This window comes from Psittacula echo (assembly GCF_963264785.1).
Source record: "Psittacula echo genome assembly, chromosome: 6".
Classification (NCBI taxonomy): Eukaryota; Metazoa; Chordata; class Aves; order Psittaciformes; family Psittacidae; genus Psittacula; species Psittacula echo.
In genome coordinates this window covers 60967128-60987696 of record NC_137743.1, presented here as the reverse complement: position 1 = coordinate 60987696, position 20569 = coordinate 60967128, and the positions used below count along the sequence as shown (strand labels likewise).

General features: G+C 38.5%; 1 protein-coding gene across 3 annotated transcripts in view; it reads left to right on the top strand.

Annotated features, from left to right (window-relative positions):
* Positions 1-20569, top strand: part of ADK (adenosine kinase) — a 307364-nt gene that overhangs the window by 243724 nt on the left and 43071 nt on the right. For all 3 annotated transcript variants that reach the window (XM_080620985.1, XM_080620983.1, XM_080620984.1), the window contains one exon: positions 15787-15822. In XM_080620985.1, coding sequence (XP_080477111.1) covers positions 15787-15822 — 36 coding nt within the window. The remainder of the gene's footprint in view (positions 1-15786; positions 15823-20569) is intronic.

Here is a 20569-nt window from a genome sequence, read left to right as displayed (position 1 = left end):
ATTCTTTGGGTGTCTTCAGCACATTCTGATATCCTGGGGAGATTCATGACACAAGAGTAATTGCATATAATGTAAACAAGATCTGCATTAGTTGGCTCTGTTACTCAGATTCCTTTTCCAAGTCCAGATGTGTGATGTGTAAATGTTAGGAGAACAGAGTCCTTATGAAGTAGTTTTATCAAATGCAGCTAGTCTTCCAGCAAAATGGAGAAAATATAAATTAGAGCTCAAGACCTTGGTCAAATCTGGTGCATAAAGTTTTATGGTTATATTTAATGTTCCATATGTGCTTTGGACAAGAGCCATGTTTGTAAAGAACTGCTTCAATATAATTTTTTAAAAGTGGCACTTTTAGCACAGTATCCTCTGCAAAGTGTTCACTGCTCGCGATGTAAGCACGCCAGGCTCCACATAAACTGTTTGTTTTCATGGTCTAAGCCTAAAATCAAAATGCCTTTTAGAGTATGGTGATTTTCAAAACATGTCATGGTAGATGTCATAGGTGACTTTTTGAAGCATAACTCAGAAGAGTTGATTAACTTGACTGGAAGAGGTGAGTGTATGATATAAAAATCAGGCAAGAGACAAGGAGTTAGGAAGATGTATAAGTGTCTGCTAGCACTGACTGTTCTGGCTTGTTGTTTATAACATAATCAGATTTTACTATGTTGTATGAGCACTACATTCCTCCTAGCTCTTTTAGGGGGAAAAATAACCAACTCAGACCAAGTTGATTCTACAAATTTGTGTCACTTTTCTGAGGCTTTGGTCTATTTTTTTTCTTCATTTCCCTAAATCCCTAAATAGCCATCTTTTTTAAAAACTTCCAATGCAGCATCTGGTGTGCTGTTATTGCCACTACTTTTGCTCTGAAAGCGTAGCACTACTGGTTTAGAATGTTCCCATTCATTTGTTCTCTGGTATTTGGCCAAAAAGTTTATTACTAATATAAGGGAAAGAAGCAAATTTTCAAGAGCCCAAATCAGAATGCAATCTGAACAAAAGAACAGCACTGCTTTGACCCTACAGCTCTTTTCAAATTTTCCATAAAATGGAAGAGACACGGCGTCTTGGAAGAAATCACAGGAATTCTTTGTGTTGGAAAGTGTGAGGCAAACTAAATAGATTAAAATAACTTCTGTTATATTTAAACACAAATATAATGCTACAGGCAGAGGGAAAAAAAAGATTATTTACACTTCTAAGCACTCAGGAGGTGTGAGAAATCTGTAGTGAAGGGCTTGAGCAAGTACTTAGCTAAAAATAACTTGTCCAAAACTGAATCACTACTACTATTACTGTGACTACTAATTTCAGCTTCAGAATAATTTGCAGTCTTCCATTTGTCGTGTAATAAAATAAGAAATGTATCAGGTGCAATTTCAGGTTCATTTGCAATTTGCTAACATATACTAAGAAATAGTGATGGTTAACATGTATATAAATGTATATTAAAATATAATGTCAATCTGTTATCCCAGTAATTAAAAATTAGTTGTGAGACAAGTCCTAAAATAAATGTAGCACTTTCAAGAAACAGAAGTAGAGGTTAAATGGTAACTGTTTGGAACTATAGCTGAGGATTAAAAAAATGTTCTTTGAGTCTAGGAGTATGTGGAGAATGTGCATATGGTAGAGTCAGAGATGGTAAGTTTTTTATTTGCCTATGTACAAAATGTTTTTGTTTGAAAACTGTTATACATTTTTATGATCCTTTAGAATGTACAACTGGAGACTGGTGCCACTAGGACAGTGTCCTTGCTTTAGCAGAGATTTAGAGAACTGCTTTTGTAAAAACAGCACAATTGAAAGTCAAGGGTTGTTTTTTTTTACTCAAATGTAGACCAAATCTTTCATTTCTCTTCTGTCCTGACTGAGTCCAGATTTTATTTTTCCATTTGGCTTTAAAAGTTTTCTGTCTGAATTTACAAACTGAAGAACAATAGCACATAGCAAATAGTACAGCCACCTCAGTCGTAACACTGTAAGAAAAATGTATTTGAACTTTAAAATTTTGTAAGTAGTGAACGTATCAAATGATATTTTTAAGAGAGAATAGATAATCATGCATTACTGTGTTGATAGTTACTATATTAACAAGGTAAAATTATGTCACAGTAGCAAGAAGATACCTCAGTGCTATTTAACATGAATGGTGATTTTACCAGTACATCTCAAACAATAGCTACATGTCTTCATAACCTTCAAGTGCTCAGAAAACTTGAAAGTGCCGATAAATTGTGGTATTTTAGTAGCTGTGATTCTGTTGCAAGCATGGGTTGTTTTTTTTTTTTTCCCTAGTTAGAGGTATCGTGAATAAAAATACTTGTGAAAACCACTGATTTAAACAGGAATGGTTAGGAGAATTGGGTGCATGTAGAAGACTGAAATACAGGTTTCAGAGAGGGAGATCGCCTTTGGTTTGTCAAGTTACATATGCATTTGGGAAAGTCTTGTGTGTTTATGTGAATATGTACATAAAGTTGATGTAACAGGGAAGGCAAATGCCTGACAGACAAAACCAGTATGGATTCAGCTTCTTATCAATATTACTGCTGCATGTCCAGTGCATCTGAGACCTCACTTGAAGTATTGTGTACAGTTCCGGTGTTCCGGTGTCCTCAACATAAAAAGGACATGGAACTGTTGGAACAAGTCCAGAGGAGGGCCACGAGGATGATCAGGGGACTGGAGCACCTCCCGTATGAAGACAGGCTGAGAAAAGTTGGGGCTGTTCAGCCTGGAGAAGAGAAGGCTGCGTGGAGACATCATAGCAGTATCTGAATATACATCATCCAGTATCTGAAGGGGGGCTACAAGGATGCTGGGGAGGGACTATTCATCAGGGACTGTAGTGACAGGACAAGAGGTAACGGGTTCAAACTTAAACAGGGGAAGTTTAGATTTCTAATTTCTTTCTAATTTCTAAGGAAGAAATTCTTTACTGTGAGGGTGGTGAGGCACTGGAATGGGTTGCCCAGGGAAGTTGTGAATGCTCCATCCCTGGCAGTGTTCAAGGCCAGGTTGGACAGAGCCTTTGGGTGACATGGTTTAGTGTGGGGTGTCCCTGCCCATGGCAGTGGGGTTGGAACTAGATGATCTTAAGGTCCTTTCCAGCCCTAACTATTCTATGATTCTATGATCTTAGAGCAAATGATCACAGTGAAAGAAGAGGGCTTGCGTACATTTATCCATGTAATAGTGCATTGCTAAACTATGCACTTTCAACAAATAAGTTGTTGTCATAATTATGCTGTTATGTATTAGGTAAAAGATTACTGATCTTTGATGCAGGAATGTAATTTGCCATAATTACATCATTTAATTTTGATATTTTTTCTGTAGGAATTCATGCATATTCATTCATCATTTTATATTCTTTTTTGCATTTTACTCTATCGTTTTCTTTTTTTTTTTTTTTGATGAATGTGGTGACTTGAAAGTAGAAAGGAATGCTGAGAAAGCTTGTAGTGTGCCTTCTGTCATAGGAATTCTGAACCCCACTTCTTGAAGAAAAAAATCACTTTCATCTCTGAAATCATAGGAACAAAACCAACAGATAGCATAGTTATGATCTTTTTACTTAAGCCAACTTTTAAAGGAAAAAGCAATTATAATGAAATGAGAGTGATTTGAATGCATGAAGCAATTGGTTATAGATAATTTGAATATCTGCTGCCAAGCATATTATAACCCGCATGAAGTTCAATGGTCAAGATGTTAATGGACTGCCATGTTTTTCTTCTTCTTTGATGTGCTGTACTGATACTAGCAGTCCTTTGGCCAGCTGGATGGAGGGTTTTTCCAAGTCTGAGAGATACTACTTATTTGTCAGAGCAGCTTGTTCTGATTCATTTGTAGTTCGTGACAATCCTCACCTGCTGTGTGGCTGTAGTTTATTTGTTTGGTTTCTTTAGCTGTTTCTTTTCCATCCTAATAGTCATCTGACACTTCTGCACATATCACTAAGTCTTTGAAAAAGTCTTCCCCTGTCTGCCTAGGCCCGGTGTGGATTTTATCCCATGCTTGTGGTCAGTAGCTACTATATTAAAGAAAATAATAATACCAAATTTCAGAGGCCTTGACAGAGTGGAGAAATGGGTGGATGGGAATCTCATTAAGTTCAACAAATGAAAATGGAAGGTTCTTTTACCTGGGGAGGAATGCTGATCCCAGGACAGGCTGGGAAACAGCCGGGTGGACAGCAGCTCTGCAAAAAAGGATCTCAGGATTCCAGCTGAAAAAAAACCTATGGATTTGAGCCAGCAGTGTGCTCTCACAGGAAAGGTGGCCAACAGCATCCTTGGCTGCATTAGGAAGGGCATTGCCAGCCGGTGGATGGTGATGATCCTTCCCTCCACTAAGGATCAGTGAGACACATCTGAACTTCTGGGTCCGGTTCTGGGCTTCCCAGCACGAGAAAGACATAGACTTCCTGAAGTGATACCAGTGAAGGCCCATAAAGAGGACTGAGGGTTTGGAGCATCTGTCATATGAGGAGACTGGGAGCCTTAAGAAGAGGTGACTCAGGGAGATCTTACCAAGGCATATAAATACCTAATGGGAGGGAGTAAGTAAGATGGAACCAGGCTCTTCACAGTAGTGTCTAGTGACAGGAATCATAGAATGGTTTGGGTTGGAAAGGACCTTAAGATCATCTAGTTCCAACCCCCCTGCCATGGGCAGGGACACCCCACACTAAACCATGTCACCCAAGGCCTCATCCAACCTGGCCTTGAACACCGCCAAGGATGGAGCATTCACAACCTCCCTGGGCAACCCATTCCAGTGCCTCACCACCCTCTCAGTAAAGAACTTCTTCCTTATATCCAATCTAAACTTCCCCTGTTTAAGTTTGAACCCATTACCCCTTGTCCTGTCACTACAGTCCCTGATGAATAGTCCATGCCCAGCACCCTTGTAGGTCCCCTTCAGATACTGGAAGGCTGCTATGAGGTCTCCACGCAGCCTTCTCTTCTCCAGGCTGAACAGCCCCAACTTTCTCAGCCTGTCTTCATACGGGAGGTGCTCCAGTCCCCTGATCATCCTCGTGGCCCTCCTCTGGACTTGTTCCAACAGTTCCATGTCCTTTTTATGTTGAGGACACCAGAACTGCACACAATACTCCAAGTGAGGTCTCACGAGAGCAGAGTAGAGGGGCAGGATCACCTCCTTTGACCTGCTGGTCACGCTCCTTTTGATGCAGCCCAGGATACGGTTGGCTTTCTGGGCTGCGAGCGCACACTGAAGCCGGCTCATGTTCATTTTCTCATTGACCAACACCCCCAAGTCCTTCTCCGCAGGGCTGCTCTGAATCTCTTCTCTGCCCAACCTGTAGCTGTGCCTGGGATTGCTCCGACCCAGGTGTAGGACCTTGCACTTGTCATGGTTAAACTTCACAAGGTTGGCATCAGCCCACCTCACAAGCGTGTCGAGGTCCCTCTGGATGGCATTCCTTCCCTCCAGCATATCAACCGAACCACACAGCTTGGTGTCATCAACAAACTTGCTGGGGGCGCACTCAATCCCACTGTCCATGTCACCGACAAAGATGTTGAACAAGACCGGTCCCAACACCGATCCCTGAGGCACACCACTCATTACTGGTCTGCAGCCGGACATTGAGCCATTGACCACAACTCTTTGCGTGCAGCCATCCAGCCAGTTCTTTATCCACTGAGTGGTCCATCTCCATCCATGATGTCTCTCCAATTTAGAGACAAGGATTGCGTTTGGGACAGTGTCAAACACTTTGCACAAGTCCAAGAAGATGTCTTGAGAAGAGGCAACAGGCACAAATTCAACTAGGTGAAAAACCACTCAAGCATAAGAAAAAGCCTTTACAGTGAGGGTGGTCAAATGCTGGAACAGATCTTCCAGAGAGGCTGTGGAATCTCCATCTTTGGAGATACTCAAAAATGCAGTGGTTCTGGGTGAACTGTTCCAGCTGATGCTGCTTGAGGAGTGGAGTTGGACTAGATGATGCTCAGAAACCCCTTCCAACTTCAATCACTCTGTGATTTTTTTCATAGATCTTTAACGTATGTTGGAGTTTGCAATCCCTCTAATTTCACTACTGGATTTTTCTTTCAGTCTCTGCTCTGTCTTAACCCATCTCAGGTTCAGGTTGGCTTCTCTTAGAAAAGAAACAAAAAACCACTCATCCTCAAACACTCAATGAGCAGAAGCAGGTAAATTCTAACTTTTGCAGGTTTTTTAAAAAAAAATTGTGCAAGAAATTAGCAACGTCTCCAAGATGAAGAATAGTGCCTGAGTCACATCTGTAATTGGATAAGCTCATGTTCTTCAGTCAGGACCACAGTGACCTAACTGTGGTCAGATTGAAATTTTGTTTTTCCAGGCAATGACATATTGTGAGAGTCACAAATACAGACTGAGAACTACATTTTTCCTTCCACAGAGGAGCTGCAGTAGCTAAAACTGAAAATACCAGAAAAAAATTGTATCTTGAATATTCATATCTTGAGCACAGATAAATGCATCATCAAATTAGTATTACATAGCACAACAAACTCAAATAAGAATCTTTAAGTCAACTGGGTTGAAACATCACTGAAAGGGTAAAATGTGTAATATTAAGATCAGTTGAAAAGTTAGTGTTATTACTGGAGGTTGCAGTGAGCAATTTTATTTTCTTGCTGGAGTTAACAAGCAGTGCAAGCCTAGCACATGAAGTGTGTTATGCAATGATTGCTCTTTATGGGGTTCCCAATACTATAGCCTTAGTTATAATTCTAAATGGCTGTGCATGACATCATACCAAATAAAGTGTATAAAACAACTCAATTTCAGTGCTAAAAATGTGTTAACCTTTCAGCTGGACTAGAAACAAGTTTTGCTGGATCTCAGCACTTTTAGCACAGTATCTGATTATTCTTTTCATCTGAAATTGCTAGATGAGAATATCTTGTCAGTGATTTCAGGCCGGTCTGAGTGGTTGCAATCATAGAAGTCCTTGTTGAAAATGATGTAATCTTTTAATTCTGTTTGTCATCCTTCAGGCAGAAAGTTAGCACTAAGAGCATCCAATGAGCAGTATTAAAGACTTCAAAAGACCTCACACATCTTTAATTTTTTTGTATGTGTATAAAAGTATTATAGCTATTAAATTCATTTTAAGATATTTGTTTTCATTTTTCCTTATGTTCTCCTGATTCGGTGATTATTAAGGAAGGGGTCTTTTTTTATTTCTCTGTCTCTTTTGATCATTATGCATCTATTTTTAAAACAGAGATGCATTTGAATAGAGAGGCTGTGTAAGAGAGTATCATTCACTAATTTGAAGCTTATAATGTATGAGGAGACACACACATACAGAGTCATAGGTAGTTCAGTCCTTTAGGTAGGAATGTAAGGTAGAGATATAAGTAATAGAGCTTTATCCATCATAAAATTTCAAAATGGCTCAGAGGCATTTCACTGCTGCAGCTGTTGCAGACCCTGTAATGGCATTAAGCTGTGACTCAGGGTGATTTTTTCCATGGAAGATTCTAGCAGGAGCTATAGTTCTGGTAATAACCTGAATAGGAGAATAAATAACTTGAATATTAATGAATTGTACATGATACAAACACCTCAGGGTGAACCCAAGCAGGACAGGAAATGTTTCTTTCTCAATTCTTTTCACACTAGGCTTTTTCAGAAAAAACCCTCCGGTACTCTGCCAGAACCCCCTCTGAACATTACAACTTTAACCCCATATGGTATTTGTACTTGTTTTCATTATTCACTTGAACTGACTATTATTATTTTATAGTTTCACCTACTGGATCAAGGCAGTGTAGATATATTTACCAGTATCTTTAGTACTACCAGAACAAGCTGGAATAGTATTTCAGGATATGATATGAACTCCTGCTATCCTTTATGAAAAAAAGCAATTTGGGGGTCTGGCACAGCTCATGGGAAAAGTAAAGAGGGGAAAAAAACACTTCAGGGTTCCTTTATACCCATCCAGTTGATGCCAGCTATGCTTTCTTCAGTTACAACCAGCAAGGGGTAGGTACTTGCTCAGATACTGCTGATCCTCAGTGTTGATTCTCAAGCTACATACAGGGGCTGTCCATTCTGTGACCACTTTCATTGATCTTCTCTGAAACATGAACTGATAGAATCACAGAATAGTTAGGGTTGCAAAGGACCTTAAGATCATCTAGTTCCAACCCCCCTGCCATGGGCAGGGACACCCCACACTAAACCATGCCACCCAAGGCCTCATCCAACCTGGCCTTGAACACCGCCAAGGATGGAGCATTCACAACCTCCCTGGGCAACCCATTCCAGTGCCTCACCACCCTCTCAGTAAAGAACTTCTTCCTTATATCCAATCTAAACTTCCCCTGTTTAAGTTTGAACCCATTACCCCTTGTCCTGCCACTACAGTCCCTGATGAAGAGTCCCTCCCCAGCATCCTTGTAGTCCCTCTTCAGATACTGGAAGGCTGCTATGAGGTCTCCACGCAGCCTTCTCTTCTCCAGGCTGAACAGCCCCAACTTTCTCAGCCTGTCTTCATACAGGAGGTGCTCCAGTCCCCTGATCATCCTCGTGGCCCTCCTCTGGACTTGTTCCAACAGTTCCATGTCCTTTTTATGTTGAGGACACCAGAACTGCACACAATACTCCAAGTGAGGTCTCACGGGAGCAGAGTAGAGGGGCAGGATCACCTCCGTCGACCTGCTGGTCACTCTCCTTTTGATTCAGCCCAGGATACATTTGGCTTTCTGGGCTGCGAGCGCACACTGAAGCCGGCTCATGTTCATTTTTTCATCAACCAACACCCCCAAGTCCTTCTCTGCAGGGCTGCTCTGAATCTCTTCTCTGCCCAACCTGTAGCTGTGCCTGGGATTGCTCCGACCCAGGTGTAGGACCTTGCACTTGGCATGGTTAAACTTCCTAAGGTTGGCATCAGCCCACCTCACAAGCGTGTCAAGGTCCCTCTGGATGGCATCCCTTCCCTCCGGCGTATCAACCGAACCACACAGCTTGGTGTCATTGGCAAACTTGCTGAGGGCGCACTCAATCCCACTGTCCATGTCACCGACAAAGATGTTGAACAAGACCGGTCCCAACACCGATCCCTGAGGGACACCACTCGTTACCGGTCTCCAGCCGGACATCGAGCCATTAACCACTACATTGACCACATAGTACACTACTGACCAAATCAAGGATTAGTCTTCCTTGCCTGTCTAACGAAAATAATACTGAAGCATTACATCCATGTATACACAAATGAAAATAATACTGAGGCATTACATCCCCAAGTATAGCTCAAACTTTATCAGCTGTAGCAGATTTTCACCAGATAGACATTTGTTTCAGTAACTGTGCTGGGTGGTTCTTTTGACTTGTGTTTTTCAAACTGTCATATGACCCATATTAAAGCAACTGACTTTGCAGGGGAAAAAAGGAAAAGGGATAAAATCACATTTGCCTCCTGAGCCCTGAATTACTTCATAAATGGCCATTCTTTAATACAGTCATATAAGCTTGTATTGCTTTTACACAGGGAAATGTGGTAATAGTTGACCTTAAAGTAATGCCTGTCTAAATCAGACCACCATGTCATAAAAGGCTGGATCGGACAATCTACAGTGTTTTGAGTAACTGCTGATAACTATTTAAGCTGAATTGAAGAAGAACATATGTATCTTACCACTAAACATAATAAATGTACTGTTGGCATTAAAGGTTAGTGATCCAGCTGGAACTATGTCCTGTAGACTTTCCATCTATTCATTTCAAATAACAGAATAATAGCAGCCATTTGTTGAAATCATATTTTCAACTGATCATCAGATAGTCTTCAGCGGTTTCTACCTCTGATTCCTTAGGTAGGTCATGATTATCATTACCACAGCTTTGACACCACCACTATTTACATAACATGAAAGTAATCATAGTTCTTGCATGCTGTTAATTCATCATTTTAAGAACTGTGGATCTGCTATTGCACATATGTGTATGTGTATATATGCATCTATTTTCCCAATTAAAATTGGAACAGGCAATAAAATCAGGTATAATTTAGCTTGCCTGTGTAGCATACACAGGAAAGAGGAGTATAAGGACAGGTTGTATTTCTGCACGTTTGTGGGATGCATTGAATTCCTGGATTTGATATAACAACACCCCAATAAATGTGTCATGAAGTTAGTAGATGTCTTTGTTATAATTCAAAGGCAGCAATTGAAAATCTATTATCTTGTCTGTGCCTTAAGCCAGATTGCCAGCATCATATTTAGTGTAAACTGGGCTGGAGCTGGAAGGGTGGGAAACAGCACAGCTTAATATCCCCCCTCCTTAAAAACAAGCTTAGCTCCTGTGCTGTGATGAGTGGTTTATGAAGGAAATACCAAAAGCAGGGCACATGGTGATCTTGATAAATCATTCTTCGTGACTCATCTCCTGACCAAAAAAAGGAGGTTTTAACTGAAGAAGATGTCTTTTATTGGCCTGTATTCAGAATTACTGGGTGCAACAGATACTGCTGAAGTCAGAGGTTCTCAATACCTATGGAGTATGTAAAACTAAGGGTATAGCTCTAAAAGCACAGAATTTTATAAGAAAACCCTTTGTTAGGGACAGGGAAAGATGACAGAAGGTACAGGTAGATAGGAATGACAAATACGCCTACCTAGGGAAAGATGAACTGCAAGTGTTCATAATTATAATAAAGCAGAAGAATTTCATGTCTCTGTAGTGCAGTGAGACCAATAATACATAAATGATTGGTTGGTTGTTGGGTTTGTGTTTTGGTTTAGAAATTTTTACAAGTAAACTGTCCTTTAGGAAACCATGAATAAAAATGTCTTATTTCACAAATACAAATCTTCAGCACCTGTCTCTAAGAAAGACGAATTGTCAATATAAAACAACTTTGATTATTTGAGTCAGTCTTTTGTAGAAAAAAGTTGTATGTGCCAGTGTGCATCACTAGCATGAAAGTCTTCCCTGTGTCCCCATTTGCCCATTTACTTTGTTGCCACCCATTTCATTTAGATAACAGGGGTTTAATGTTAGAGGAGATCTGTGAAACTAGCTTTGTTGCTGCAAACAAGACAATCTGTAGAAAATCAAGAGAGGATACAAAGAACACAAAGTTATACCAGGATTGGAGATGAACTCATGAGTGGGATGGATAGTACTAAATAATTATACTGAAGAAAAAGGAAATTATCTGAGCGAGATAATCGTGGCCTTTGATGTGTTCAATGAAACAATATAAATGGATGAAAACTAACAATTCATCCTTCTGAGCTGTATGCAAGGAAGGAAATGCTTAAGATTGATTTTTAGAAGATTTCGCAGTTAGATTCAGCAGTTTAAAATGTCTTGTAAGGCATAGCGGTGGAAGTACTATTCAAGTTATAATCAAACGTGGTTGGTACCAGCAGGAATGGTTCCATCAAATGCAGACACTAAGTGGATGGTCCTCATAGTCATTTACAGTTTCTCAGTGAGTAAGTCCACTCAAATTTGCTCTTTTATTCTTTTCTTTTCATTGTGCACTCTGCACTGCACTGTACTGTAAGGATCTTTCTCTGCAGTTATACATGCCGTACTTACATGTGCTGGTTTAAGATTACACTGATTCATGGGTCGGGATGTACCCATTGAGTCACAGAGGATGAGGATGCTATTCCTGAAAATGTGAATAGGACTTGCTTGGGGATTATTTTGGGTAAATCAGGAAGTTTGCAGTTATTGCAGTAAGAACTCCCTCAAAACCTGCCCACTAATCTCCCAGTTTAAAAAAGTGAATCAAATCCAGGCGTTGTTTTGTTGGGTTTTTTTTCTTCTGTTTCCCACCCCCCAAGGAAAAATAGAGAATTGGGGAATTGCACAGGGTAGTACTGTAATATGTGAGATTAGGTTATATTCTGTGAGATGTTTCCTCTATCAAGAAGGATGGCAGGGGAGGGATTAGCTTCAGTGTCCCCTCCATTTGCTTTCTTGTGTAATTACGGGAAATGCATTCAGTGTGCAAGGGTATCATTGCTGTCCTGCTGTTTTATCATTTCTTTATGAGATAATGTTGATTTCAGCAATGAAATGCAAATTTAGTTTACAGTGCTCCTTTTCTCCATATAAAGGTTAAAATGCATATTGTAGATAATACTGTTGTTGAGGCTTTTGAAACAGTCTTTGTCAGCTAATTTTGGCAATACAGGGTTTTAAATGCTGTTCAGTGCAACTGCGTGAGGTTTATGTTGGCCTACATGAATTAATTTTAACCCAATATGCATGTTGGTACTATTTTGGCTATAATTCGATCAAGTCATCATAGAATCCTGGTACCAACAAAAATGTTAAATATATAGTGTGCCTTATGTGTGTTATTGCAAACTGAATGTGCAGTTATTGCATCTTAACTCTATAACTGTAAAATTCTTAACAACACGGGGCTAGTGAATACTCCTAGGAATGCAGATGCTAATAGATTCTGTGTTTGGAGGGTATGTCTCTGTTTACTTGTAAACAAATACTTTGTATTGCTGGTTATAAAAGGGCTCAGAATTTTAACAAGTCCTGTTAAAATCAGCCCCAGTGTAGATTATAGCTCCGTTTACTAAATGCAGGGACTCCAACTGCAATAAAATACATGCAAAAATGGAAATAGTTTTCAGCAAGCGAGTTCTAACATAACAGCGAGGCCAGTACTAACGGAAGTTGTCTTTTTTATTGTTATCTCTTTAATGTATCTCACTTTCCTGTGTCAACTGCTTACTATTGTACAAAGAGAGGGTGTGTGTTAACTTTGGTGACATTGTGTTACTCCCATTAAATAACGCTGTACCACAGGGTTTTTTCAGCGTGACTGTACTTAGGATTTTTATTGTTTTTTCTGCAAGAGCCAAATAACGTTTAATAACTAATAACAAATCCCATTTCTGCCTTAGGTGGTACAGCAATAAATTCACTGTTGTGGTCAGTAAAAAGATTATAGAGAAAAAGTAGGAAAAGGAGTGAGAGTTTTTAATATATTTAGTATGAAATAATGTTTAGTACGAAATAATGTTTAGTACTCTTGGGCAAGAAGAGCAAAAAGATGGGGGGAGAGGGTTTTATGAAATGAGGTGTTCTGTTGTAGGCAAAAATGGGAAATAGCTCTGAAAATGCTGAGTTGGAGTAATGAATGAATAATGTCTAAAGTTTATCAAAACTGAAAGAACTCCTCATGTGAAATGAAACCTCCTAAGAAAATTCTGTTCTGTCGCTGTTTTGCCTTGCTGTTGTCGCATGTCACGCATGAATGGAAATGCTGCATTCTCTGGGGAGCAGTAAAGCTTCTGTGTAGGTTGTTTATTTCCTTAATCCCTCCTTCTTCATGATTTCCAATGTCAGATATAAAATGGAAAGCCTGTAAATATAGTGATTATCATACTGATTATCACCTGCATCAGGGAACGCCCCGGCTGGCCGTTGTAACCAGTCTCCACATGTTACAGCCACTTAGATTTTAACCTGACTACTTTATTAGAGATGTGAAGCTCAGTATGAGGTGCCCTAGGGCTGCACAGATGGGTTCTGCTTGTTTCCTGTTCTCACTGTTATTGTGAATAGATACTAAAAGGTTCTCATTGCTTTTATCTGGTTAATTTACTTTGAACTGTCCCTGGCATCCAGGGCCTGCCTCACATTTCTCGCCATTTTGCAAACACCAAACTGTAGTCTCCAAACGCATGTTTTGAGGTTGATTATATTTTTTACTGGAAGGGCCTTAATTCTTAAAAGGATGTAACTGTGAGAGAGACTGATTCTTAGGGGTCTGTAGGCACAGTCCTTGCTGAAAGAAGCTGCTCAGGAGTTTTTCTGAGGTTTGGTTGATAGAAGAAAATTAAGATTGCTGTTGTTCTTTGGTGCTTTCAGGCACCCTTAGATTAGAGGTCAACTGCAGGAAAATCTATGATTGTATGCTAGCTACCATTATTCATGCAGCTGGGCAGCAGACCAGACTAAAAGATGACACTCTTAACAGGAAAATCCGAAGATGAGATACTTTTTAACAAATGTGCAATCATTTATCCTTTCTTGTAGAAGGGCCAGGTCTTTCAAACCACATGTGCTATGCATGGGTGCTCCAGCACAGAAAATTAAGATGAATTCTCTCAAAATCACCCACATAAGGAAACACTACTTAACTGGAATAGTTTTTATTTCATGTACTGGTGTCCAGTTTCCTGGCTAAACAATAGTTTAACACAGATATTAATGTCCTGCTGCACTGGGACATTAACGAAATCCCCTTAGGACAGATCAGTCTAACTTGCGATTTCAATTGCATGACCAAAAACCTGAGGTTAAAGAAGTAATTTGGCTGCAATACATAATTTTTAGCCCATTTACTTATTCTCTGCTCCCTTATCACTCCCTTCCTTCTCTTATTTTGGTGTTTTTTCTGTGTCACAGTCCCATTTGAGGCTTTCTTGGTTGTGTTGCAGTTCATTGTAAGTGCATCACTTTAGAGTGGCAGCATGCAGACTCCTTCTTTCATACGAGCATAGGCTTTGTTAATCACATGCTGGTTTAGGAAAACACTGCATGATATCTTTGAACCCTATACTCCTTCTCGACAGCCAGGCTAGCAAATGTCATTGCCTGTGTGATGTACAAGAAGGAATTCAATTGTAAGTAAATTGTCAAAGTGGCTAACCTTGCCCGCACCCAATTGTCAGGACCATGATTCAGTTTTTCTGTCAACATCAGCTAAGGCTAACCCGGTCAGCCTTATGTTTTTGCAGTGAAGCAGCCTGAGGAGTTGTGCTTTTCAGCTTATCACATTTTATTAACCTCAACTTACTGTTGTTATAATCAATTGTACCCACTTCAAATTCTTCTGCTTCCCCCAGATTGGCAGATCATATAGGTACACAAGTATGTATTTTCTGCAAGATTAAAAACTGTCATAGAGGCACTGGACCTAAATGGTTTGGTGCGGTAGTTATTTTGGTTTTGTTGGATCAGCTCACCATTTTGGCTCAAGACTTATTCCTCTATTAATAACACTTGGCAAAGATAATCTGGAAGAATGCAAGTTGAAATATAAAGACTTTGAGGGTTTTCTTAAATGCTTGCAATGTTAACGTGGAAAGTGAGTGAGAGGAAAACATTGCTATTGTCTTTTGTCTCCTTGCTTTTATTTCAAAACAGATTATAATTGCTCCAATTAATATAAATAAGAGATGAGGACATTGTGATACCCTGATGTTTCTTCTGTTCTTTCAGGAAAAGAACATAGTTAAATTGCCTAAAGCAGTGATTAAGACATCAGAGTATTTTAAAATGCTCATCTGATTCCACCACAAGGGCTTGAACACATTTTGTGATCCTTTTTTAATGCACTGTAGATGACAAGTGCTTTTTTTTCAAATGATTTGATAACCTGTATCCCATGAAGTGCTGTACATAAGTGAAGATATAATGCAGTTTCAATTAAAAATATGTCTGAAGGATGTTTGTCTGGGTTTGAAGTAGTGGTTTCCTAGTCCAGCTCCTATCTCCAGAAGTAACTTTCCAGGCTCGCCTGGAAAAACATACTGTACCTTCTTCATTTGAACTTGTGAAATGTGTTGACATTGTACTGTTGTTGGTCTTGAGGGACAGAGGGGAAAGCTTTTGGTGCAGCTATCAGAATTGAACAACTGTATATGGGTATATTGAGATAATCACGTAAAAGGAGAACTGGCTGAATGAGTTTCAGAATGTGTTATTTCTTCATTATCTAGCACTTTATAATTAACTGTTCTTTTTTTATTATTTCAGGAAGCTGCCACTTTTGCTAGAGAGCAAGGCTTTGAGGTGAGTTAACCCACAATTGCACACTAAACAGATCCTAACGGGTTTTTTTCTCGCTGATAATGAAGTTCTTTTGGACAATGATTGATGTGCTATTATACTCTCCAAGCCTCGCAGCGGTTGCCATGGAAACTTGGCAGTCGTCATGGTTTCTTTGTTCTGCCAGCTCAGTGTTATGACGCACTCTGCTAGGTCTGCACCCAACATCGCCTACAGATGTTATTTATTGAATTTTGAAAAGCCTCTTGGGAAGCTGAGAGGTTGGGCACGGTTTCAAGCTGCCTCTGCAGATATGGGACCTGTCAGTTTGTTCAGTTAAAAAGCTACCTCATTAGCTGCATTACACTCCATAAGGATTCACTGCTAAAGCAGTGGTGAAGCAAGACTAAATAGTGAAATATAACACCGCTTAAATAACTTAAACCCTGCCATATGCGGATTATCACTATGCAAATGAATTTTAGAAAGGTGGTATATAAAATTGTTAGGTACTGATTAATGTAAACCGTACTTCTACAAACAGCTTCTTTTAGAAGGGATAGTGTGGAATTTGTGTTTCAAAACATATTCGAGTTGGTGTTTTCCATCTGTGCTCTAAAAATGTATTCTCCTCTACTGTCTTGAAGTAAACACTGATAGTTTTACAGTGATTTTCAGCGCTTTTGAGTTCATCTTCTTGAGGTATTTATTTGAATAGTATCTCCCATTGGCTAAATTCACATAACTTAATCTGGAGAGCTATCATCTATTGGTCTCCAATGCTAAATTCAAATAGGCAGGTTTTAAATACTATAATTAATGTGACAACAGTTGTGCTAATTTTGCAGATAGTAAGCAATCTTACTGAAATCTACGTTGCAGAACTGAACACACATAAATCCTTTTGCATGTTTTTTCAGTGAAATAAGATCCACCTTAATTGATTTGTTTGCAGTGTAAAAGAATAGATAGGAGTTTGACTGCTCAACACCCATTTTGCATAAATAATAGAAGCCGCGCAATTCAAACCACATCGCTTTAAGAATGTGCCACTTTTGTGTGTGGATGGCTGCATATAAAAAAAGAGGGAAAGACTGACAGCTTTTGTTCTACAATTTAGATTTCTTTAGAACCATACACCAGCAGGTACATCAATGCCCTCGGTGTTTTAGATATTAAAGCTGTGGGCTGTCCCATTTCATTTTATGTTTCCCAAATTCATGTGGCTGCTTTGTAGAAATCAAGACTTTTTATCACTGTCAACGTTCATTTGTATAATCCGTAGTGTTAGCATAAAAATGCACTTTGAGTTTATTCTATCAAATGAATGAATTTCACAGATGCCTCCAAATATAATATGAAGCATAACAAATTATTGGTACCCTCTGGTAGCTAGACAATAAAAAAGAAAGGAAGTAGTGTATTAAGTCTACCCATTCTATATTTTTATTGCCCCCTTGAGCTAAAGACTTTGAATGTGCCTGGTTTAAATTCAGTTCTAGTGACAAACTGCTTTTGCTGGTGTCTGCTAACTACCATCATATTAACCTTTCCATTAGTGCTTGCTTAGAGTTTTTAGCACAGTTCCTTCTGAACATCCTAAATCTGCCACATTTGATTACAGCATATCAGTAAAGTGCACAATGATTATGATCTTATCTCTTATTACCCCCTTGCTTGGCAACAACTCGCATATCAGGTTTACTGACAGAGATGTGTAAAACTTGGTAAGTGTCCACAGTCTTTTTTTCCCATTGTGCTGTGGAAGAAAAAAGCCCAAACAAATCACACTACTAATAAACTACCTTACAAAAAAACTTACAGAGCTTCAAATCAGGCTTTCAATTAAAAATAAGAAACATTTCCAGGAACTCTCAAAAGCTTCTCAAATTGATTCTGTGATTTATATTGAGATTAGAAAGCTGGCAAAACATGAAAAAGTGAAAGAAAGAACTCAAGTGACCAGGGCTAAAATCAAGAGGAAATTTATCATAGAAGTGATGAAAAGTTGCTGGTAGCTGAATTTGAGTTGTAGCCTGGAAAGAATTTTGGTTTTTAACAAAAATAATCAGAAGTATTTTAGCACAGAAAATCAGTTGTGACTGGCTGCTTTTTTATTTTAATCATCTCCTTTTCTACCTCTGAGTAATTTCAACACTTTCTGTAGACTAAATGCATCTTTTCAACATGGATTGAGTTAAGTATATCTGAAACAATTTTCAAGAAAAAAAGAAGTACAATCAAGTCAACTTCAGCTCTTCAGCTAAAAATACACCTTTTCAGAAGAAACTGAATCTTGTCATAGGCAGGAGAAAACTTCCATGACACAAATCTGGGTTTCTCTTTGTAAGAGAAACCACGTTCAAAGGAATTTTTATTTTTATGCTTCACCTCACCAAGAGTTAGTTTTCCATTGCACTTTGCTGAAATACAGGGTATTTTTGTAAAATCAATCATGATATTTGAAGACCATTATTTGCTTCATTTTATCTCCTGAACCAACACTTATCTGTAATATCAAAAGTAGAACATTACTTTTGATGCAGTCTTTTCCTGGAGTGCATCAGTGTTTCCTTTTTTCTGAATTTTGTGTTCTATGACATTTTAAAACTTTAAAATAAATAGTAAATTCACTGTTTGAAGACAGTGTTTCATCCTAATTGTATGTTGCAGTCATCTCAGTAATTCATTATAATAGTCACAATTTTTATCCTAGGGAACCCTTGGATGTAGTTCACCTTGAAGTGGAAGAATGGTTATCAGTGTATTTTGATTGGATGTTTGTGATATGTTTCAAACAACAAAATTCCCAAGACAAAGGTTTATGAGGTTTTGTTTTTAAAAAGTGGTAACTTGCTGTTTATTCTATGTATGAATTAGGAAAACAAAATCCTACTTTAACATAAAATTCAGGGTTCAATTCTGGTTGTCAACCCAAGAAGTAAAATGATGTGAATGAAACTGTAGGTATCTAAGGGGTTAGTACCTTCCTTCTACCATTTACATGCTTACTGTATATTTAATTCTTGCTGCAAATATGTGTGCTTTTTACTTTCTTTCACTATCTACTTTATTTCATCCTTTACCATATTTCTTCAGTAACCTTTTCCTCGGGGTCCTCTTTCCCTGATATAAGTTCATCTTTATTCTTCTTTAAACTGAAGAAATCATCTCTTGATCATGCCATTTGCTGCTATTATAACTTCCTAATTTTCCTTTTAAAATTCAAAGTGCATGTAAATACATTGCACCAAATATCTTCAAGCTCTATGATTTCTGTGCCTGCTTTGCTCCTCTGTAAATGCGCTTAATAAAGTCACTAGTAGCCACTTCCTAGTTAGCAAAAACTAAACACCTCTCTTCTGTTTCCTTTGATCTCCATCATGCTTTATTGCATTTTCTAGTTCATGGATCTCTTAATTATCAAGGCCTGAAATAGTTCAGAATTTAGGTTAACCTTCAGAAGCCTGCATATTACCAAGCTGGAGGGCTGTAATTCTCCATCCATCTCCTATTCAACAGCTTGTGCCACCAGCTGATATCTGCTATTCACAAATCTCTTAAAAAGACATTTCGGAACAGAAGAGCAGCATTTTTTTTCTCTGGTATCTTCACCTTTTGAGAACTAGGGGTAAGACGGCCCTGTTCACTGTCCTCAGTCCATGCAGAAGGGTCCAGGGTTCTTCTCTTTCCTCTCTGGTGTAAGATGTTGCCTTCTGAAAGCTATATTAACATTCTAAGCAGAAGGAAGGAAGAAATAGCACAAATGAGAGTGTAGTATATGGAAATGAAAAGTCATCAAGAATTTTAAAAAGAGGTGAAGAGACCAATAAATAAGGAAAATTTATTTTCATGCTTGGCAAATACGTAAAAATCAATCACTGGCAGAGTTTGGGGAGAAATTAAAGGGAGTCTAAGGGTATTGCAAAGGAGATAGATAATTTCACATAAATAGATCCTGGTAAATATATAGCCCAGGCATGTTCTTTGTCCGTAAGAAAGGTGAAGTGCTTGAAGATCAACCAGATTATCAAAAATCAGCAAGTAACCAGGACTGCATGGTATGCAGATTATAGTTCTTGAAGTGTTTAACTGACCTTCTGATAATAAATAATCATCTCTTTTTAAAATCAGCAGCTGTAGTCAAAATAGCACATATTGTACCTGGGTTTCAGAATAACACTATATGTTGATTTTGGAACATAAAAATTTATTAATAATATATATTAATTGTAACAACTCTGGTAAATGACCGGAAACCACTCTGGACAGCTTTATAAATCAACTCTATTCATTATATAATAATATAATAGCATATCGTATAATGTGTTAAAAAATTACTTGAGATTCATAACAGGACACAAAACAGTGCAGAAAGTGTTGTTACGTTTTCATACGTTCAGTGCTAGGCCCTCACCAAATCAGCTGTTTCACTACAGTTGCTTGTATGCATGAGCAGACTAGAGAAAAAAGGTATGGTATTACTTAGATATAAATAGAATGGGGCATAGTAAGTAGCACAGAGAATAATTGTAGTCTTGTGTTTCCTAACAATAAAAAATATAAAATAAAATATATTTTAAAAATGATGGCAAGAAATAGGTTTACATATACCAAAGTTAATTTGAAGAACTTACTGGCTTGAGATAAATCTGAGAGCAAAAGCATCCAACATAACATTATAATAGGATTTTATGCTTACACAAATAACAGGAATACCTATATTTAGACTAGATTGAAAATCAAGTAAATCAGAAATTGAAATCCTTGT